The following is a 21374-nucleotide window of genomic DNA, read 5'->3' as shown; positions in this document are numbered from 1 at the left end:
GCCTGAGGGTCAGGGCTTGGCCTTTGTGCTCCATCACCAACCCAAGGGTTTCACAGCAGGACAGCCCTGCACGGGGCCTTTGCCTGCCTGCAATCACAGCCTCCAATTCTCTGCTCTAACGAGTCCCTGCAGAGGCTTTGTCAGTCCTGGCCCTCCGTGGGGCCAATCAGGGCTTCAGGGCACGGGGAGCTTTGCTGCTGACTTGGACTTGTTGAGTCCTTTGCTCAGTCTCCTCTCAGGGCCTGAGCATCATGGACATGGGGCCAAATACACCACGGGGCTCATTAAAATGCACAAAGCCCTAACGAGCTCGTTCTCTTCCTTTAGATTTCTTCAAGTCTTCAGGACTTGTGCAGCTAATTGGAGTCATTTCCTGGTGTAGTTAAGGAGGAAGATTTCAAAGTGCCCCTAATACAAATCCATCTGTATTTTAAAGAGCACATTATTTAATTTACACTTTAGAGAAGAGGCGATAGCAGCACTCTCTGACTGACATCGATGCAGAGCATCTCCTCGGGAGAGCACCTGGACAGTCCCTTGGGGTCCAACACAGTCCGGACAACCTTTGTCCTCACCCCCAGTCCCAGCATTTCTCTCCTCAGCCGCCTGGGACTCGCAGCATCTCTCCTTACATCAGATTTCTCCTCTGATCTCTGCAGCGGGAGGTTACAGCTCCTTTGCACAATCTCCCCCCTGCTGTCCTTGGAGAACCGCCTGCACACGGGCGCAGAAGGAGTTCTGCTGTTTGCAGGCAAGGAAAAGTCAAACATCATCAAGGTTCATCCAAAATAAAATACATTTCTCTCCTATAAGTTAAGTATAATCTCCAATGAGTTTGCCTTTCTACAAGGGGTAATTTTATGAGAAATATTTTCGGTTGGTGGAAAGAAAAAGGTAGAGATAAACATACTGGAGGAGTTGGCCAAGGAGACAATTAGTCTGCTGAGAGAGAGGCAGGATTTTAACCACCTGAATTTCAAAGCTGCAGCTCGCGAGCTGAGAGGAATCCGAACGAACCGAAAGGATGAGAAAGCATACAACAGAATTTTGGGGAAAGTCCTTTTATTTTATTTTTTTTTGTCTTTATTTCATTCGCATTGGAAAAACGTGTCTTCGGGAATGTTTCGTTCTATTGGGACAGGTGAAAAGAAATGAAAACTTAATTTGAGACAGCGTTGTCCAATAGTGACAATGAAGTTACTGGGAAAGAGTAATTTATTTTTTTTTAATATTCTCTTTTAAAAATCACGGGGTTGGGGAGGTCTCTGGTGGGTGAGTACAAGCCAATGTCGCACCCACATTTGAAAGAGGCCAGAATTGCCCCCCCAGCACCCACTGGGTGCACGAGGTGAGGAGTGGCCCTTCCAATGAGCCCTCTCGGGTGACATTCCCGGGCACCCAGAAGAACAGACAGTGCCCAAACAGACCCCCCAAGGGGACATCATGGCTCCCCAACCTGATTGCCTTCATGGGGAAGTGGCCGCCTTGGTAGGTGGGAGGAGAACGGTGGGGGTCACCTGACTCCAAGTCAACCAGACCATTGGACACGGTCTCCCTCAATATTCTCGTACCTAAATTAGGCCGTTACAGCCGGGCTGGGGTGGCAACGAGATGGGTAAAACACCCGTTGGAGGCTGAGAGAGCTGTGGTGGAGGGAATACCTGGAGGTCACTGGGACATACTGGGGCGTTGTGGCAGCACAGGGGACCCTTCTGGGTGCACCCATGACCCAGAGGGGGCAGCTGTGGCCGTGCTTGTCACTGACACTAGAGACGACAGTTCCTGAGCCCTGGGGGCGCCGTTCAGATGAACCCTGCCAGGCAACGGGACCGTCCTGTGAGGAACCTCATGAGACAGAAGAAGGACAAAGGTGACGTCTTGCACCTGGGACAGACGGACACCCTGCTGTGGCGGGAGAAGGGCGCTGCCTGGCTGGGGAGCAGCTCTGGGGACAAGGCCTTGGCCGTGCCGGGGGACGCTAAGAAAACATGATCCAGTAATGGGCCACGTGATCCAGCACGGATTTGTTGGACTTCGTTGGCCACTGCTGGTCTTTCTTGGCTTTTGTTGAATTTTGTTGGCCATCGTTGGTCATTGCTGGCATTTGTTGGCCTTTGTTTTCTTTTGTTGGCCATTGTTGGCCATTGTTGGCATCATTGGTCTTTTTTTGCCTTTGTTGGCAATTGTTGGCCTTTGTTGGCCATCCTTGGACATTGCTGGCCTTTGTTGGCATTGTTGGTCTTTGTTGAGCTTTGTTGGACATTGTTGGCCATTGCTTGCCTCTCTTAGCCTTCGTTGGCCATCGTTAGACTTTGTTGGCAATCATTTGCCTTTGTTGGCCGTTCCTGACCTTTGTTAGACTTTGTTGGCAATCATTAGCCATTGCTGCCCTTTGTTGGCCATCACTGGTCGTTATTGGACATCTTTGGCCTTTATTGGCCATTGTTGGGGTTTTTTGGCCATCCTTGTCCTTTGTTGGCCATCGTTGGCCATCGTTGGCCTTTGTTGGCCATTGTTGCCCTTTGCTGCTGACCCCAACTGACCAAAGGGATATTCTAGACCACGTGACATCTGCTCAGTATAAAGCTGGGAGAAAGGAGGAAGGGGGTGGGGTCACCCTTCCTCCCCTGAGGCAACCCCTCCACATGTGGTAGCCCTGCTCCCTGAGAAGTCACGACAGCGCCTCTCCGTGGCAAGTAGAGAATAAATCTGTTTTCTGTGTTGTTTGGGTGTTTGGTTTTTTTTTTTCTTCCACGTGTGGACTTTTGCTTTGCTTCGTTTCAAACTCCTTTTTTTTTACCCCCAAGGGTTGGTTTATCTTATTTTCTTTCCCGTTTTTGCCCTGTTGAGAAAAACAAGGGGGAAAGGGCGGGGGGGGGGTGTGTGGAACAAGTGATAAAGCACCTTTGTGGCTACCTGTCATTTAGCCATGGGGTCACAAGCAGGGATGCGCTGCCCCTTTAAGAGCCCAACGGGGACAAAGTCTGATGGAGAGTCGGGATTGACAGTGGATGATGGTGGCCTGGAGTGTCAAGGTGGACGTTGTCGTGGTTTAATAAATTATCAGCGACTACAGACAGGAGACACGGGATTTTTGGGGGTGATGTGGGTTTCCGGAAGCCTGCACGTTCCAAATTCCAATCAGGTATCGTTCCCTCGGTCTCTGCTCCGCCCTTCCACAATGTTTGCTGAGGTCATTTAGTCCGTAACTTCGGGTTCCATCTGCCCGTAACCTGAGGAATGAGGCGGAGTCGGCTCAGTCGGTGCGAGCAGGAGGCTTTGGCTGTGGCCCGGGGATGCTGCAAGGCACTGTGGGCAATACCAGGGGTATGTGACACTGCGGTTCTTTGGCTGTTCTCACCTAAAACCAGCTCCCATCGAGGCACACATCGGCCCTCTCCATCCTTCTGGCTCCCCCACCAAGTGCACCCAGGGCCTTGGGCAAAAGTAAGCCCACGCACGGGTTTAACTTTACCCCATGGAGGAGTAACCCTGACGGTCTTCCCCAACATAATCCCAGGGAGCACTACGGGGGCTTTGTCGTGCCGAGTTTGTGGGAGTGGGATATAATCCACCTGCCAGGCCTCCCCATATTTATATTTTAACCATCATCCTCTGTACCAAAGGGGCTTTAACCGATTGGTTGCTTGATCGTAGCACATTCATGGTGTCCACCCCTCAGTCACGAGCCCGTCTCGATGTTCCATCTCAGCCCTGCTGACCTGAGGAGTCAAGGGCCCAGCGAGCCAGAAATTCACCTTTATGCTGCCAGTCCAGATCCACTCGATCCAGTTTAACAACTTTATTGATGCTCTGGACGAGGGGATCGAGTGCCCCCTCAGTCAGTTTGCAGATGACACCCAGTTGGGTGGGGGTGTTGATCGCTCGAGGGTGGGGAGGCTCTGCAGAGAGACCTGGCCAGGCTGGAGCCATGGGCTGAGCCCAACTCGGGGAGTTTCACTGAGTGGTGAGGCCGCCCCTTGATTCTTGGGTTCCATTTTTCGCCCCTCACCCCAAAAGCCATTGAGTGACTCGAGCGTGGCCAGAGAAGGGTAACGGAGCTGGGGCAGGGTCTGGAGCACAGGTCTGCTGGGGAGCGGCTGGGGGAACTGGGGGGTTTCAGTCTGTAGAAGAGGAGGCTGAGGGATAGACCTCCTGGCCCTCTACAGCAACCTGAAAGGAGGGTGCAGAGACCTGGGTTTGAGCCTCTTTAACCTGGTAGTAAGCGACAGGACAAGAGGAAATGGCCTCAAGTTGCGCCAGGGAAGGGTTAGACACGATATTAGTAAGGATTTCTTTGCAGAAGGGGCTGTTGGGCGTTGGAATGGGCTGCCCAGGGCAGGGGGGAGTCCCCATCCCTGGAGGGGTTGCAGAGTCTCGTTGACATAACTCTTAGGTATATGGTGCAGCGGGGAACTGTCAGCGTGAGGTTAATGGTTGTCTAGACCATCTTCAATGTCTTTCCCAACCTCGATGATTCCGTGATTCTCAGTAGTTCCTTTGCCCACATCCATCAGCTGTTGCTCTCTGACATGCCCTGGGGGAGCTGAAGTACCCACAGGGTGCTTGGAAGGGTGACCCAGGACCTATGGGAGCCCTTCTGGAGCATTCCCTGGCCACCAGGAAAAGGATCTCCAGACACCTCAGTGGAGACAACTCCTTTGTCTCCTTTGGCTAAGAAGGGAAGCCCAGACAACTTGATTTGACACGGACATCGGCCCGGAGGTGTCTGATGTTGGGGAGAACAGTCTCCTCCCTTTCTTCACCTAAAAAGCACTCCCTCTTCATTCACCCCGAAGGCACTAAAAAGGGAGTGTTCCTGGATGATGCAGAGACCCCTTTGAGCAGACACCGTCACACAGATGTGTTGAGACAAGTGCAAATCTGGCCACCCCAACCCAGGGGGTTTCGCTGCAGGTGCTCACCCAGCTTCCCCGTAGCAGGGGAGAGAGCTGCCGCCTCAGTGGGGACTCTCTTGGGGCAAGGGGTGAGGGGTGGCAAGGGTGCTGCTGGGTGGGGAGGGCTTTAGTGTGCTGGGACCTCTGCAAGGCATGGAAATATCTGTCTCTGTGCTGCAGGCCTCAGTATCATAGAAATGCTTAGAAATTATCAATAAATAATGAAATTAAGATGAGAAAAGACGTAAATCAAATATTTTTTGTAATATATTTGTAAGCTCACTATCAAATTTTTTGCATTAATATTCTTTTAGTTTAGCTTTGCTTTGTTTTGATGTACAAGTCTTTGCGGTATTTCGTGAACGTATTATTTGTTTTTAGTTATGATTTTGAAAGACACAAATATTTCAGGACCAGACTGGGATGTAGCTACAGCCCTTCCCTGTGACTTTAGGGCAGGAGATGCGGGGCTCTGAGGGAAGCCAGCGGGAGCTGGTGCAGAGGAGCTGTAACCTCCAGCTGCAGCGGGGCTGGAGAAGTCTGATGTCAGGAGAAGCTCCCGGTGCCTTGAGGCTGAGGTGTGTCCGGGGGGGCCTCAGCTGCAGAGGCAGCAACCACAGGCAGAGGGGAAAAGTCCTTGGCCCTGCTGGGGGCTCTCCGCCATGCCAGAGCCTCCAACCGCCTTTCCCACAGGCTGTGCTCAGTGTCCCACACCCGCAGCTCTTTCCCTGCAGGCTCTCAGCATCGTCCTTGCTTCCCCACCTCGCGCTCACCTCAGCGTGTCCCTGCCCTTCCTGATACGGGAGAGGAACGAATCGAGGAGACTGTTGCAGCTGGAAGGGACCTACAGTGCTCATCGACTCGCCCACCTGACCAGGTGAGGGCTGACCAAGTTCAAGCTGTTGTTAAGGGCATTGTCCAAATGCCCCTCAAACACTGACCGGCCTGGGACACCGACCCCCTCTCTAGGAAGCCTCTGCCAGGTTTTCTCCTCCATCTCGGTAAAACAAATCCTTCCCCATGTCCAGTCTAAACCTCCCCTGCCACAGCTTTGAGCCGTTCCTACACCTCCTGTCACTGATCCCGGGGAGAAGAGAGCAGCACCTCCCACTCCATGTCCCCTCCTCAGGAAGCTGCAGAGAGCAATGGGGTCACCCCTCAGCCTCCTCTTCTCAAGACCAGACAAACCCCGACACCTCAGCTCGGCCCCAGGTGACATTCCCTCCAGCCCTGTCACCAGCTCTCTCACCCTCCTCTGGGCGCATTCCAGGACCTTCCCATCCTTCTCCAGTTGGGGGCCCAGCACCGCACACAGGACTCAGGGCGAGGCCGCACCAGCACTGAATATCTCTCCATCCTCCCTGGCTCTTCCTTGAAACACAAAGCTATGGGCTGGCCCAGAATCCCTCTCGGTGTCTGGGTGCTGCACAACACTGCCCTTGGGGTGACACTTCTGTAACTTCATGCCCGTTCTGAACCTCTCCAGCTTCCCTTGGGTCACTTATGTCTTTCTCATGCTGTTTCCCACCACACAGAAATGCTCCATCGCCTCTGAACACCCTTCAAGCACTCTCAGGCTCATCCTTTACTGCCCGGAACCTCCCTGCCATTGGCCCCAAGATGCCCACGTCCCTCCGCCTCTGCACACAGGCCATGTGTTGAGACCCCGAACCCCATCTTTGCAGACCTCCCCTCAGCACTCTCCACCTCCTCCCAACCCCTACAAGACAGGAGCTGCACAGCGGGACACACCTGTGTGTGTGGAGCCACACCAGTGCTGAGTTGAAGGAGAAGCTAACTCGGGGTTTGTGGGTGCCACCTCCTTCCTGATGCAGCCTCCCAGGCAGCTGGCCTTGTTCCTGGGGAGCGTGCCCCCCCGGCTCGTGTGCCGTCCCTCCCAGTGCCCAGGCCCTTCCCTCAGGGTCCGTGCTCACCTGGGCAAGGCCTCGCGGGCCCTGATGCACGGGGTTATTCTTCCTCCCAGTGCGGGACTGGCCGCGTCTCCTTGGAAACATCCAGAGGGTTTTTATTGGTCAAACCCCTGAGTTTCTCAAGGTCCGCCGGGACTAGAAGCGCCACTTGGTCCGCTGTTAATGTCTGGGTGCCGATGGCTCACCCTGCCTGAGGTGTGTCTCACACAGTAACAACAGGAGGACTCTCAGCATGCTGCAGGAGATAAAAGGAGGTGCTAGTTCAGTTTCTGGCCCAGAGAACAATGACTGTGACAAGCACCCCTAAAGCACCAGAGGAGGGTTCAAAGGAAGCAAACCAAGAGCAGTATAGGAAGGGCAACAAAGAGCTGATGTGCTGGGCCGGGTTAGTGGCCGATATGTATATGTATATAGAATTTCAGACAATACGTATCTCTCCAGGACTTGGGCTGAGACTCTCCGTTTACCCCGGAGCTGGCCCACATTGTCCCGCCCTCTCCTGGCTCAGGCACTAAAGGAAGCATAAGGAAGGGGGAAATAAGGTGGATAACCTGGGAGAAATAACCAACCACTGTCCAAGCCTGCAGGGATGAGGGGAGGAAAGCTAAAGCCCAAAGGGAATGGAATCTGACCATGGATGTCAAAGCCAACTGAAGGGCTTCCTGAAATAAATGCGTGACAAAGGGAAAACGATGGAAAACGTGGGCCCGTGGCTCAGTGGGACTGGGGACCTTCTTACACACACGCGGGACAGGCTGAGGTACCGAATGGCTCCTTTGCCTCGGGCTTTACCAGCAGGATGGGCCTTCAGGAATCCCAGGGCCCCGAGAACAGGGGGAAAGTTGGAGCAAGGAAGATGCCCCTGGATGGAAGAGTATCAGGTCAGGGAACACGGACCTGATGGTGAAGCAGGCAGAGTGGCCATGGACTGGTGATGCAGAAGTCCTTGGGCCGTGACGGGATGCAGCAATGAGTGCTGAGGGAGCTGGCAGATGGCATTTCAAGGCCACCCTCAATGATCTCTGATTACGCATTGTGACTGGGAGAAGAGCCTGGAGAGTGGAAGAAATCCAATGTCACTCCTGTCCTCAAGAAGGGCCACAAGTAGGCACCAGGGAATAAAAGGCCGGTCAGCCTCACCTTGATCGCTCAGAAGGTGACGGAGCAGCTAATCCTGGAAACCATTTCCAGGCATTTGGAGGAGAAGAGAATAATCAGGAGATGTCAGCACGACGACAGGTGATCCAAGGTGATGAACTTCTCCGACGCAGTGTCTGGCCTGGCAGCTGGAGGCAGAGCAGTGGATCTTGTCTGCCTGGACTGCGGGAAGGCTTTCAACACTCTCTGCCACAGGAACCTCACCGAGAAGCTGTCGATGTGTGGGCAGGATGAGCAGGCTGGGTGCTGGGTGGAAAAGGGGCGGAGGGCAGGACCCAGAGGGTGGTGAGCAGCAGGGCCAAGCCGAGCTGGAGCCAGCTAGTGTTGTTTAAATGTTGGTCATTTCCCACCATCGCCTCAGTTCATAATTAAATCTCTGTTTTAACTGACAGTAAATGGAGTCACTTTCCCCCAAGTCAGGTCTTGCCTGCAATGGGAACTGGGAACTGATCTCCCTGTCCTTGTCCCCACCCAGCAGCTTTCTCACCCCCATTCTTCCTATTTTCTCCCCCATCCCGCTGGGGTGGGAGAGGCCGTGAGCGAGCAGCTGGGTGGCAGTTGGGTGATCAGCCACGGGTAACCCACCACAGCAAGAAGATGCCTCGGCTGGTGGGTGAGGGGAGAGCAGGGAAGGGGTTTCACCTCCGCAGTAACAATTCTTGTCACGCTGCATCCCGTCACAGCCCGATAGGCGTGAGGGAGGGGGGCTGGAAACAGGGTGAATGGCCGGATCCAGAAGGCCGTGGCCAAGAGCACAAAGTGCCCGTGGGAGCAGGGCACCAGTGGTGACCCCCAGGGGCCAGTCCTGAGTCCAGTCCTGTTTAACTGGTGGGTTTGCCGATGGCAATGGGAAGGGATGGGATGCAGATGGGAAGCTCGAGGGAGCTCGTGACTTCAGGCTGTGACTCTGGGAGTGACTATGGACAGAGTCTGGGGCAGGGGGGGCTGTGGGGGTTCTTGGGGTCTCTGCTTGACAAAAAATGTCTCTTCCTTTGACCTAAGACCATCTACACAGTGGAAAGTGTACATCAGAAGTGGTAAAATGGACTTAATAGGCAGCAGAGGAGTGTATTTTATTTTTGATTGAAGCATGCCTTCTGCTGATTTAGCTTTCTGGCAATTAAACATCCTTCTGTGTCTGCGTGCAGCTGTGTGCAAGTACCAAGTACAGCAGGTGGGAGTTGGTGGGAAAGGTCTGAAAGATGCAGCTTCAGACTGTCATGGAGAAAGCTCAGGTGTGAACAGAGGTGCTGGAAGTCCCCGGGGGCTGATGAGAGAAATGTGGGGTTGGAGGCAGGGACAAAGATTGCCCCCAGAGTGTCTGACATGGAGGGTCTTGGCTTCCCTCCATGTTCAGCCTCTATCAGCAGATGCTCAGGACCAATATCCAGTGGAGTTTGCTGATGTCACTTCATGGGTGAGCAGAAATACAAGGAGCAGTGGAAAGAGAAGAAATTGTTTCTTATTGCCATGTAGGACTGAAAGCTTTTCCCTTTGCCTGCACGGCTGAAACCTCTCACATTCCCCCGTCAGAAGGGAGGAATGAAGTTCTGCCCGAGACTTGGCTTGTCAGGGGGATTTGCGTGTTCATGAGCCCTCTGGTGCCAAGTTCCTGAACTGCAGGTGCAGCAGAGGGGTTGGAGTGGCCTCTAGAGAAGGGCAAGTCAGCAGCAAAGCTCCAAGGCTGTGAGGGTGTCAGTGATGCCCAGCGAGGGCCATCACTGGAGAGGCCGGGCAGGGAATGAGGAGACAAGGTTCCTGTCCCTGGGGCTGGGGAAGCAGGAAGGCAGAGGCTCTGCTCACAGGCTGCCAATCCAATGTTGAGGGGCCCTGAAAGGCCTTGATGGGTTTCATCCCCAGGAGGGTCCAGCCCTGAGCCCATCCCCTGGGAACGGGGATCCTTTCCCTCCTGGGATGCTCAGGGCTCTTCCTGGGGCAGGGAGAGGCAGGGGGTGATGCCGAGGCAGGACAGCGGTCGGATCCCCCCAGGCTCTGTGGAGGGTGGGCAGGAGGCAGCAAAGTGCTGTGCCTGTAGGAACTGGTGTCCTCTCAGGGTCCTCAGGGGAAGCGACAGCAGCCATAGTCGAGAGGACAAGGATTTCAGTTCTGTTGGGGGGTGCCAGCCTCAGCCAAGGGCCCATCCCCACCACAGGCTGTCCCACACTTTCCTCTGCCTCGGCCTGTTTCTCTGCAGATTTTCACCACACCCCTGCTGCCCCACCTCACTCTGACCCCAGGCTGTCCCAGCACTTACTGATGACTCTCTGTCCTCACTGTCTTCAAACACAAAGCTGTCATTGTCTGTGCTCTGACAAGGGCTGTGAGATCCCCAGAACCTGTGCAGCTCCTTCCATAGGCCTGATAATGCTCCTCAGGAGCCTAAAGATGTCCCAGCCCCCAGCCTCCCTTGGATCCTCTATTTATCCCCATGTCCCAGCACTGAATTGCACAGCCTCCTGCTTCTGCTGCCTCCAGATCAAAACTCAACCTATTTCACCCCAACGTGAGGCACTCCCACCCCCTGCTAATTCCCATCTTCTTCCTATCTTTTACACACACACACCTCTCTCTCACTGCACTCTCACGTGACCCACAAACACTTCCACCCCTCCAGTGATGGGACATCATCTCAGAGCCTTGTGCATCCTCCAGGCTCATGGATGTTTCCTGAGTTCTGTTCAAGTGTGGGAGTGAAGGAAGAAATGAGAGGTGTCTCAGCCTCCTCATCAGCCCCAGGGAGATGAAGGCCAGTGTCTCCCTGTGTCCCTGCTCCTGTCTCCAAGGCATCCTTATTGTCACTCCCAGCAAGCCCCTCTGTGCCAGCCCCTCCCAGGAAAAGGTCCTGTCCCAGAGACTCCATAGGCCTCTCCAGTTTCCCCAGCAATCAAGAAACTTATCCTGAGCTGTTGTATTCAGTATCAGGTTTCTCTTAGACATTTCTTCCCCTCGATAAGAACCGATTTGACTGTTTGCTCTTCTTGGGGGATGTCTCTACCCCCAGGGAGCCTTTCTCCAGTAAAATGTTTCCATGCTGACTTGACCTGTCACTCCTAACCTCTTCTAGTTCTCTCCACAGGTCCCTGAGCTGGTGGTGCTGCTCTGCCAAGCGAGTGGGCAGTGGGGCCTGAAAGAAATGGGGAGACAGTCCCAGGCAGATCCCTGGGATCATTCTCCATATCCAGGGTGTCTCTGCACCCATAGGGGAAGGCTCAGCCTAGGCCCATTCCCTAACTTATCACTGAATGCCCCCCTCCCATGGAGAACCAAGCACAGCAATACGGCCTTGTGGGGGCAAGTTCTTCAGCCTGCCCTCAGCTTTGGAAGAAGAGTTAAACCTGCAGACATTGAGGAAATCCCCTTTTATTACAGAGGTGCCACATGGGAGCCCAGCTGTACCATCGTGCCAGACACACGGGAACAGAGCTCTGGGTCAGACAGGCTGGGTCATGCCTCTGGGGAAGTGGAGTGGGTGCAGACATGGACAAACATGGTTATCACAGATAAGATGACCAAAGCACAGGAGGTTGCGGTAATGAATGTGAAATCGCTTCTGAAGAGACACGGGCAGGTTAATGGTGCTGAGAAACAGCTGATTGAATCAGCTTCTTCAGTGTCTGTTTAAGCTCCTGGTTCCTCATGCTGTAGATGAGGGGGTTCACTGCTGGAGGCACCACCGAGTACAGAAATGACACCACCAGGTCCAGGGATGGGGAAGAGAGGGACGGGGACTTCAGGTAGGCTACCATGGCAGAGCTGACAAACAGTGAGACCACGGCCAGGTGAGGGAGGCACGTGGAAAAGGCTTTGTGCCGTCCCTGCTCAGAGGGGATCCTCAGCACGGCCCTGAAGATCTGCACATAGGACACCACAATGAACACAAAACACCCAAAAGCCAAACAGGCACTGACCATGATAAGCCCAACTTCCCTGAGGTAGGAGTGTGAGCAGGAGAGCTTGAGGATGTGGGGGATTTCACAGAAGAACTGGTCCAGGGTGTTGCCATGGCAGAGAGGCAGTGAAAATGTGTTGGCCGTGTGCAGGAGAGAATTGAGGAACCCAGTGCCCCAGGCAGCTGCTGCCATGTGGACACAAGCTCTGCTGCCCAGGAGGGTCCCGTAGTGCAGGGGTTTGCAGATGGCAACGTAGCGGTCGTAGGACATGACAGTGAGAAGACAAATCTCTGTTGAGATTAAAAAAACAAAGAAAAAGACTTGTGCAGCACACCCCAAGTAGGAGATGTGCCTGTTGTCCCAGAGGGAGTTGGCCATGGCTTTGGGGAGAGTGGTGGAGATGGAGCCCAGGTCGAGGAGGGAGAGGTTGAGGAGGAAGAAGTACATGGGGGTGTGCAGGCGGTGGTCACAGGCGATGGCGGTGATGATGAGGCCGTTGCCCAGGAGGGCAGCCAGGGAGATGCCCAGGAAGAGCCAGAAGTGCAGGAGCTGCAGCTCCCGTCTGTCTGCGAATGCCAGGAGGAGGAACTCGGTGATGGAGCTGCCGTTGGACATTTGCTCCCTCACGGCACGAGGGCCTGTTCACAGAGGAAAAAGCATCAATCAGTCGGGACAGATTTCTCATTTCTCTCCATCCAGTTCCTCACGGGGCTGCTGGAGAACACAGAGCTGCCCGGGGAGAGCTGTGCCCTTCTGGAGGACAGGCTGCAGCCCAGCAGGACCCCACTGGGAAAGAGTCCAGTGCCCTAAAGATGGGGTGTCCTGAGGGGGGAACTGGCTCCTTTGTGTCCCCCGGAGCCTGCAGATGGCGAGGGCACTCGGACATTTCACTCCCAGGGAAACATCTGCATGGCAGTGCCCACAGGTCTTGCTCCCAGCTGAACCCCCGCCCATCCCCGAACGTCCGGTGATCCCAACGCGGGGAGCAGAGGCCCACGGGGAAATGTGGGGAAATGCCCCAGTGCTGCTGGGAGGAGGCAGCACAGGGACAGCGGGTGGGGCTCTGCTGGCTGGGAGAGGAGACCAGGGGGCTCCTCTGGAGTGGGTGTCTGCACTGCAGGGGATGGCAGGGGGTGCCTGAATTCCTGCCCCCAAGGTGTTTCCAGCAGCAGCTCCCTCTGACTCCCTGCCCATGTCTCTGGTGCCTGGAGCTGTCCCAGCCAGGAGCTGCTTCTCTGTCCCCACGTCTCCTCCCTGTCAGTGCTCACAGCCCCCATCCCACCCGCTGGGTGCTCAGCTCTGCCCTGCAGACCCCTCCTGGCAGCAGGGCCCTGCCCAGGGGCAGCTCTGCCTCTGCAGGGGCTCAGGAGACAATTAAAGATGTGCTAATGAAACAGCTGCCTTAGCACTTTCTCTAGAAAGGAGGAATAAAATGCCACCTCCCCCTGCCCACCCAGCAAAACAAGAGTTCACTTACCATGTTACCTGCTGGGAAGATTTCTCCTGCAGTGAGCTCTCAGCACCCTGCCAGTGCCGTCTGCCTCTGCCCTCTCTGTGCCCGGCTCCTCTGCCCTCGGTGCCTGCAGGCAGTGCCCTCAGCCCTGCTGCGCTTTGCAGAGGAGCTGCTCCTGGGCAGAGCTGGCTCTCTGCAGCGCTGACCACTTGCCCTCAGCTCCCTCCAGCCCAGCAGCCCGGCCCAGCATCACAGCAGAATGCAAGCCCAAGGCATTTTAATGACTCCTTGAGGAGGGTTGGTCTGAGTCCATGGACCTCAGACAGTGATTGGATGATGAAGGTGCCAGTCAGGAAGTCAAAGCCAGAGGCCAACTGCAAAGTTTCTTGGAGTGTTAATGGCTCCCAGTGAGGACCGTTCCTGACAAACCTCCTGCGGGGCTGGTGACAGCAGAAAACTCCCGGCAGAGATGACAGGGAAACAAAGGCCCTGTCAGTGTGGAACAGATTCTGAGCAAACCTGGGTGTGTTACATGGAGCAAAGGGCCACGCCCTGACCCCCAGCCCCTGGGAAGTCAGATGCTGTTCCTCAGGGCTCTTCCTGGGGCAGGGTGATGTGGGGATGGGCAATGCCAAGGGCAGGACTATGGTCCAACCCCTGCCAGGCTCTCGGCTGGGCAAGGGGAGGCCATGAGACCCAGTGCTGGAAGGGGAAGGGGCTTCCTCATGGCCACCAGTGGCAGAGACACCAGCCAGAGCCAAGGGCAGAGAGAGCTCAGCTCTGCTGGGGGATGCTCAGACTTTGCTCACCCCTCTGTCGTCTCCACCACAGGCTGTCCCACCGTGTCCCACACCTGCACCTCTTTCTCTGCCGGCTGGAGACGTCCACCCAGCTCCCACACCCTGCTCTCCCCTGAGCATCTCCCTTCCTTTCCTGAGATCTCTGCGTCCTCCCTGCCTGCTCCTTGACACACAAAGCCTGGGGCTGCTCCAGTCTCCCTCGGGGTGACCTGTTCCACCACAGCACTGCCCTTCCAGGGACATTGCTCTCTGCCCAGTCTGTTCCTCCCCAGCTGCACTTGGTGGCATTAGTCCTTTCTCACGCTGTATCTTACTACAAAGGAAAATTCTTGTCCCGATGCCCCCACCTCCACCCCTTTTATCCCTCCCTATCCCATTGGTTTGCTCCCTTCAGACATCTCATCCCTGGCATCTCTTTCATGTCCTCTCTGGGGTCCCCAAATCCCCTCCCTTGAATCCCTCCCGAGGCCTTTCCTTCCCTCTCTCCCCTCACTCCTTCACTGTCCATCCTGTCCCCTGCAGGAGTGTCCCCGGATCCCCTGCCTTGATCCCCCACTCCCAAACACTCTCCAATCCCATTGGGTTTGTCCTCTGCACTCCTCTTCCTTCTGTCCCCAACAGCCACTCTGCTTGCAGTCTCCGTGTCCCTCCACTTGAATTCCTTTCATCCTCACTTGCACTCGACACAGTCCTGTCCCGGCAACCCCTCCAGCCCCGTACCCTGGTGTCCACTAATTCCCCCCAGTGCCCTGTCTTTGGGTCTCCCCCACCTCCACCCCTCCCCTTTGGAGGACATGAATTCCTCACTCTCTCCGTGTCTCCGTCCCCACCCCTGGCCCTTGCATGGACAGGTATCCCCGGGGACACTTGGAGGAATGGGGCTGGGCAGGGCAGAAGGGATTTTCCTGCTCAGACCAGGGGAAGCCATGGGCCTGTGGGGACTGGGGAAAGCTGTGCCCACCCCCAGCCCACCAAGATCCAGTCCAGAGCACCCCTTTGCTCTTCTTCCCGAGGCATTCCTCAAAGCAAGAGCAGCTATGGCGTGGTGGTAATTAGTGGGGTGGACTTGGAGGGCCTCCAGTCTGGGGAACTGGAGGGCACTTTGGTTCTCCCATCCTTTGCTGGTACTGGGGACATCCCAGCAACCATGGAGGTCTTTTGCCATGAGACCCTCCCCTCTCATGGCCATGACACTCCAGGGCATCCCAGTGTGCCCCAGTAACAGCCTGGGTTTTACCACCTAACCCTCGGAAGCCCTTGTTCCCACACTCTGACCCCGTCCCCCTGAGTCCCTATCCTAACCCTGACTTGGTCTGTCTGGCCCTTGGGGGCAGCACAGGCCCTGCAGGGTTCTAGAGCAGCCGTAAGGCCTTGGAAGCGGAACGTGAGGTGACCTGTATCTGATCCCCTCGTGGGCCACGAGGAGGAGCTGGTGTGGAGCGCTGGGATGAGCTCAGCTGTGCCTCAGGATCTCGTGGGCCAGCAGCAGGTGCATGGCTGTGAAGGCAGCTGTGAGGTCACACCTGCCGCAATCCCTGGCAGGCCAGCAGCAGGCTTGGGTGCTGGTTTGCACAAGGACATGGTTTTGATCCTGGTGCAGGGAGCTGTGCAGATCCCACCCCTGGAACTGTTCTCTCATTGTGCCCCTGTGAGCTCTTTCCGTGTTACCAGTTACAGTGCTGCTCTCACAAGGGTTTTCTTGCTCCTGCTGCCCCCAACAGAGGATGTTCCCACGGGCGTGTGCTGCTGCTTTTGTATAAAGGTCAGGACATGCCGATGGCGGGATGGCCAGGGGCAGGTGGGACCTTCCTGCACTCTTCTCTCTTACAATCAAGTTGAACTGACGCCCAAGGGATACACTCAGCCCAACAGGGCCTGAAGGCCCAGCTGTACATGGAGCACAGCCCGGCACAGCCCAGGCCTGGCTCTGCTCAGGTTTGCTGTGCTGAGCATCACGGACTCTTCAGGGCACAGGGGTCTTCTGCTCAGGATCAGCCAACCTCCTGATGAAGGACAGCAGGAGGATGAAGTCTCCTCTGGACAGCTGGAGGAAGGACACAGGTTTAGGCCCTGGTACTCCGCGGGGACTTGGAAGTCCATGGACCTCTGCTAGCCAGCCTGGGTTGAAGGGAAGGTGGACAGTGATCCCTGACTGCGCCTGGGGGAATGCTCTCCTCTACCTGCACATTCCCAGCTGGCCCTGGAGCCAGCTGCATTGCTGGGGGACCCTGAAACTCTCTGGGCTTCAGTCAGTAGAAACCTCCTGAAGCTTTACGAGGGCAAGTGGCCAGTCCTGCATTTGGGGACAGAACAACCCCAGAGCTGGGGGCACGCTGGGACCTGACCGGCGGAGGAGTGACCCCGAGGAGAAGGGCCTGGGCATCCCTCGGGATGCCATCCAAGGCAGAGGGGCGTGTCCCCGTGAGGAAGGCCAGCTGCCCATGGGGCTGCGTTAGGGGCATGTGGCCAGCTCAGACAAGGCAGTTCCCATCAGCACTGTGGTGGCCACATCATGACTGGGGTGTCTGGGGTGGGGCTCCCTGTGCTGAAGGAATGGGGAGGAACTGGAGAGGCTCCAGAGCAGAGCTGCCAGGACGGGGTGTGGGGACTTGGTGGAGAGGCTGAGAAACCTGGGCTGCTTGAGCCTGGTGAGGTGCAGCCTCAGGGCACTGTACAAACAGCCTGCAGCTGCTTGAAGGGGGTTTCCGAGTGATGGAGCATTTCTCGGTAGTCGGAAGAGAAGGAAATCTCAACAAAGTGCATCTTGGAAGGTTCAGACTGCATTTGAAGGATAAGAAATGTCACTCAGATGGTAGCAGTGTGGTGCAAGAGATCCCACCGAGGGAGTCAGGATCAGGCCGTGGTTTGTGTCTCAAGGAACAGCCAGTGAGGGTGGAGAGACATCAGTGAAGGTGTGGAAATGCTGAGGCAGGAGCTAGGTGGGAAAGCAAGATGGGTGTCTGCAGCCTGGAGGGAAAGAGGTGCCGGCACGGGCCAGTGTAGGACAGCCGGCAGGCGAGATGGCCAAGGGCTCTGGCACGGCGAAAAGGCCCAACAGGACCAAGGTCTTTCTCCCCTGGGCTATGGCAGTTGCCTCTGCCACTGAGGCCTCACAGGAGAAACTTGACTGGGAGGCTCTGCACTTCATGTCTTCTTCGCCATTGCTTGGGGAAGGCGGGAGGGGTTGTGCAGTTTCCTACACTTGGCATTGCTCCCCCTCACAGCCCCTGCCCCCAGGAAGAGCCCTGAGCCACACACGAGGGGCAGCATCTCCTTCCCAGGGCCTGAGGGTCAGGGCTTGGCCTTTGTGCTCCATCACCGACCCAAGGGTTTCACAGCAGGACAGCCCTGCACGGGGCCTTTGCCTGCCTGCAATCCCAGCCTCCAATTCTCTGCTCTAACGAGTCCCTGCAGAGGCTTTGTCAGTCCTGGCCCTCCGTGGGGCCAATCAGGGCTTCAGGGCACGGGGAGCTTTGCTGCTGACTTGGACTTGTTGAGTCCTTTGCTCAGTCTCCTCTCAGGGCCTGAGCATCATGGACATGGGGCCAAATACACCACGGGGCTCATTAAAATACACAAAGCCCTAACGAGCTCGTTCTCTTCCTTTAGATTTCTTCAAGTCTTCAGGACTTGTGCAGCTAATTGGAGTCATTTCCTGGTGTAGTTAAGGAGGAAGATTTCAAAGTGCCCCTAATACAAATCAATCTGTATTTTAAAGAGCACATTATTTAATTTACACTTTAGAGAAGAGGCGATAGCAGCACTCTCTGACTGACATCGATGCAGAGCATCTCCTCGGGAGATCTCCTGGACAGTCCCTTGGGGTCCAACACAGTCCGGACAACCTTTGTCCTCACCCCCAGTCCCAGCATTTCTCTCCTCAGCCGCCTGGGACTCGCATCATCTCTCCTTACATCAGATTTCTGCTCTGATCTCTGCAGCGGGAGGTTACAGCTCCTTTGCACAATCTCCCCCCTGCTGTCCTTGGAGAACCGCCTGCACACGGGCGCAGAAGGATTTCTGCTGTTTGCAGGCAAGGAAAAGTCAAACATCATCAAGGTTCATCCAAAATAAAATACATTTCTCTCCTATAAGTTAAGTATAATCTCCAATGAGGTTGCCTTTCTACAAGGGGTAATTTTATGAGAAATATTTTCGGTTGGCAGATAGAAAACGGTAGAGATAAACATACTGGAGGAGTTGTCCAAGGAGACAATTATTCTGCTGAAAGAGAGGCAAGATTTTAACCACCTGAAGTTGAAAGCAGCAGCTCGCGAGCTGAGAGGAATCTGAACGTACCGAAAGGATGAGAAAGAATACAAAAGAATAGTGGGAAAAGCCTTTTTTTTTTTTTTTTTTTTTTTTCTACTGCGTTCGCATTGGAAAAATATGTCTTCATGAATGGTTCGTTCTATTGCGACAGGTGAAAAGAAATGAAAACTTAATTTGACACAGCATTGCCCAGAAGTAACAATGAAGTTACAGGGGAAGAGCAATTTATTTTATTTTTTTTTAATATTCCCTTTTAAAGATCACGGGGTTAGGGGAGGTCTCTGGTGGGTGAGGACAAGCCAATGTCGCACCCACATTTGAAAGAGGCCAGAATTGCCCCCCCAGCACCCACTGGGTGCACGAGGTGAGGAGTGGCCCTTCCAATGAGCCCTCTCGGGTGACATTCCCGGGCACCCAGAAGAACAGACAGTGCCCAAACAGACCCCCCAAGGGGACATCATGGCTCCCCAACCTGATTGCCTTCATGGGGAAGTGGCCGCCTTGGTAGGTGGGAGGAGAACGGTGGGGGTCACCTGACTCCAAGTCAACAAGACCATTGGACACCGTCTCCCTCAATATTCTCGTACCTAAATTAGGCCGTTACAGCCGGGCTGGGGTGGCAACGAGATGGGTAAAACACCCGTTGGAGGCTGAGAGAGCTGTGGTGGAGGGAACACCTGGAGGTCACTGGGACATACTGGGGCGTTGTGGCAGCACAGGGGACCCTTCTGGGTGCACCCATGACCCAGAGGGGGCAGCTGTGGCCGTGCTTGTCACTGACACTAGAGACGACAATTCCTGAGCCCTGGGGGCGCCGTTCAGATGAACCCTGCCAGGCAACGGGACCGTCCTGTGAGGAACCTCATGAGACAGAAGAAGGACAAAGGTGACGTCTTGCACCTGGGACAGATGGACACCCTGCTGTGGCGGGAGAAGGGTGCTGCCTGGCTGGGGAGCAGCTCTGGGGACAAGGCCTTGGCCGTGCCTGGGGACGGTAAGAAAACATGATCCAGTAATGGGCCACGTGATCCAGCGCAGACTTTGTTGGCCTTTGTTGGACATTGCTTGTCTTTGTTGGCTTTTGTTGTCCTTTGTTGGCCATCATTAGTCATTGCTGGCCTTTGTTGGCCATTGTTGACCTTTGTTGGCCATTGTTGGCCATTGCTGGCCTTTCTTGGCCTTTATTGGCAATCCTTGGACTTTGTTGGCCATCGTTGGCCATTGCTGTCCTTTGTTGGCCTTTGTTGGCTTTTGTTGGCCTTTGCTGTCCTTTATTGGCCATTGTTTGCCATCATTGGTCTTTTTTGACCTTTTTTGGCAATTGTTGGCCTTCGTTGGCCATCCTTAGCCATTGCTGGCCTCTGTTGGCCTTCCTTGGTGTTTTGCGGAGATAAGACTTTACAACCGTGAAGTTATAATTAGGTATGTTTATTCAGCGCCGGGCGCATGGGGATCTCTCCACCAAAAGCATGTTCACCATTCGTAGGTCCAGTCCGGCTTATATGTTACAAAGTAGTGCATATTCATAGAACGCCTGTACATATACATAGCCTACCCCGCCTCCCCTCGCTCCTCATGGTAATCAGGTCTCCTCCCCTTGTGCCTGCATGATAAGTTCTTCAAGTTCCGGTCAGGGGTCACAAATTTCTGAGCAAGGGTCGTAAAGATGAAGTACCTCTTCTTCCTCGCTGATGAACTTCTCACCCTGTCGCTCTGCGCAGTCTCAGTTGTTCTCTGAGCCCCGGCCAAACCGCCAGGCCGGTTTGTGCTAGAATCCAGGATGATTTGTTGCTGAACACACAACTTCAAGGACCATGAGAAACTCCTCTTTGCGCTAGGAGATTGCAGCCTAGCAACTTTATCAGCTCCTGGTATGTGGCTCTCCCCCCTTTTCTTTGTCCGTGCACAGGCCTCTGTCTTGTGACAGGCCTCTGTCTTGTGCCATCTGACCGAAGTTACTCAAATCCCCTATCTCATTCCCCCCTTTTCTTTCTACTTAGTAAATTCTTTTACTAGTCAGACTATTTTACAACTAGCTCCTATAACTAATTCTATGTTAGTAGAATTATCTCAACCCTTTAAAATGTGGATTATGGTATAAAGCTTCATACATAACTTGTAAGCGTCTTGTAAGTCTCCAGTTCCATACGTATATAGCTATAGTGGGGATCAGCAAAACTGTTACAGATATTAATAAAGCAACCACTGGGTGGAGGCCGTGTTTAAGATTCCAGTAGTTGTGGGCGACCATCCGAGGATGGTCTACCACCAATGATGCTCTCCTACCTTTCGTACTTTCGTCAAAACCTCGTGAATTTGCTCCTTATCATGTCTTACTACTATTAGCATCTCCTTCCCTTTTTCTTTCACTTCCTCTAGAATGGAAAGTAAGTCTTTGTGCTGTAGCATCTCCTTCACCCTTTCCAAATCATTCCTATGAGGGTAGAGCCTATTCTTTGAAACAAGGTGTATTCCGTTTCTATCACTTGGGAGCTCAGTACGGGGATAACATAGTTAAAGTCGCACCCTTCAATTTTAGTGAAATTACATATACAATGATTAGAGGAGTTTCCTTTCTCCTTTTCGTGACCAGCAACCACCAAGCTCCTACAGGAAGTGTGTAGACATATGCATCCTTCTCCTATGTATATTAGAACTGGGTGGTTGTTGGGGAAAGTTGGACTTCAAAGTTGCACTCTTTCTGGTGGGTGTCCAAACACATATCTTGGGCCTCTAGAGTGTTTCCTTCACAGACATATCCCTGGTGCCCCGTGCTAGTACACAGACCTGCATCGATGGTTTGCCACTTATCCCCTTGCTGCCACACCCATCCCTTGTGTCCTACTGGATTGATTATTGCTCCTTCATGATATAGTCCTATAGCAGCGATAGGGTAAATTTTACATTGGACAGCCCTTGATATGCTCAGGACGAAGGCAATTATTTTATCATTCACACTATCATAAGTAAAG

The 21374-nt window shown here is 54.4% G+C and overlaps 1 protein-coding gene across 1 annotated transcript; it reads right to left on the bottom strand.

The window, feature by feature from the left end:
- Positions 1-11556: 11556 nt before the first annotated feature.
- LOC141972969 (olfactory receptor 14J1-like) lies at positions 11557-12492 on the bottom strand. The gene has a single exon (XM_074931037.1). It carries the CDS (start codon positions 12490-12492, stop codon positions 11557-11559), a length of 936 nt encoding a protein of 311 aa, XP_074787138.1.
- Positions 12493-21374: the final 8882 nt, after the last annotated feature.

This window comes from Athene noctua, chromosome 38 (genome assembly GCF_965140245.1).
Source record: "Athene noctua chromosome 38, bAthNoc1.hap1.1, whole genome shotgun sequence".
NCBI lineage: Eukaryota > Metazoa > Chordata > Aves > Strigiformes > Strigidae > Athene > Athene noctua.
Note: the sequence above shows the minus strand (reverse complement) of the source record. Positions and strands in the feature narration are given on the sequence as shown.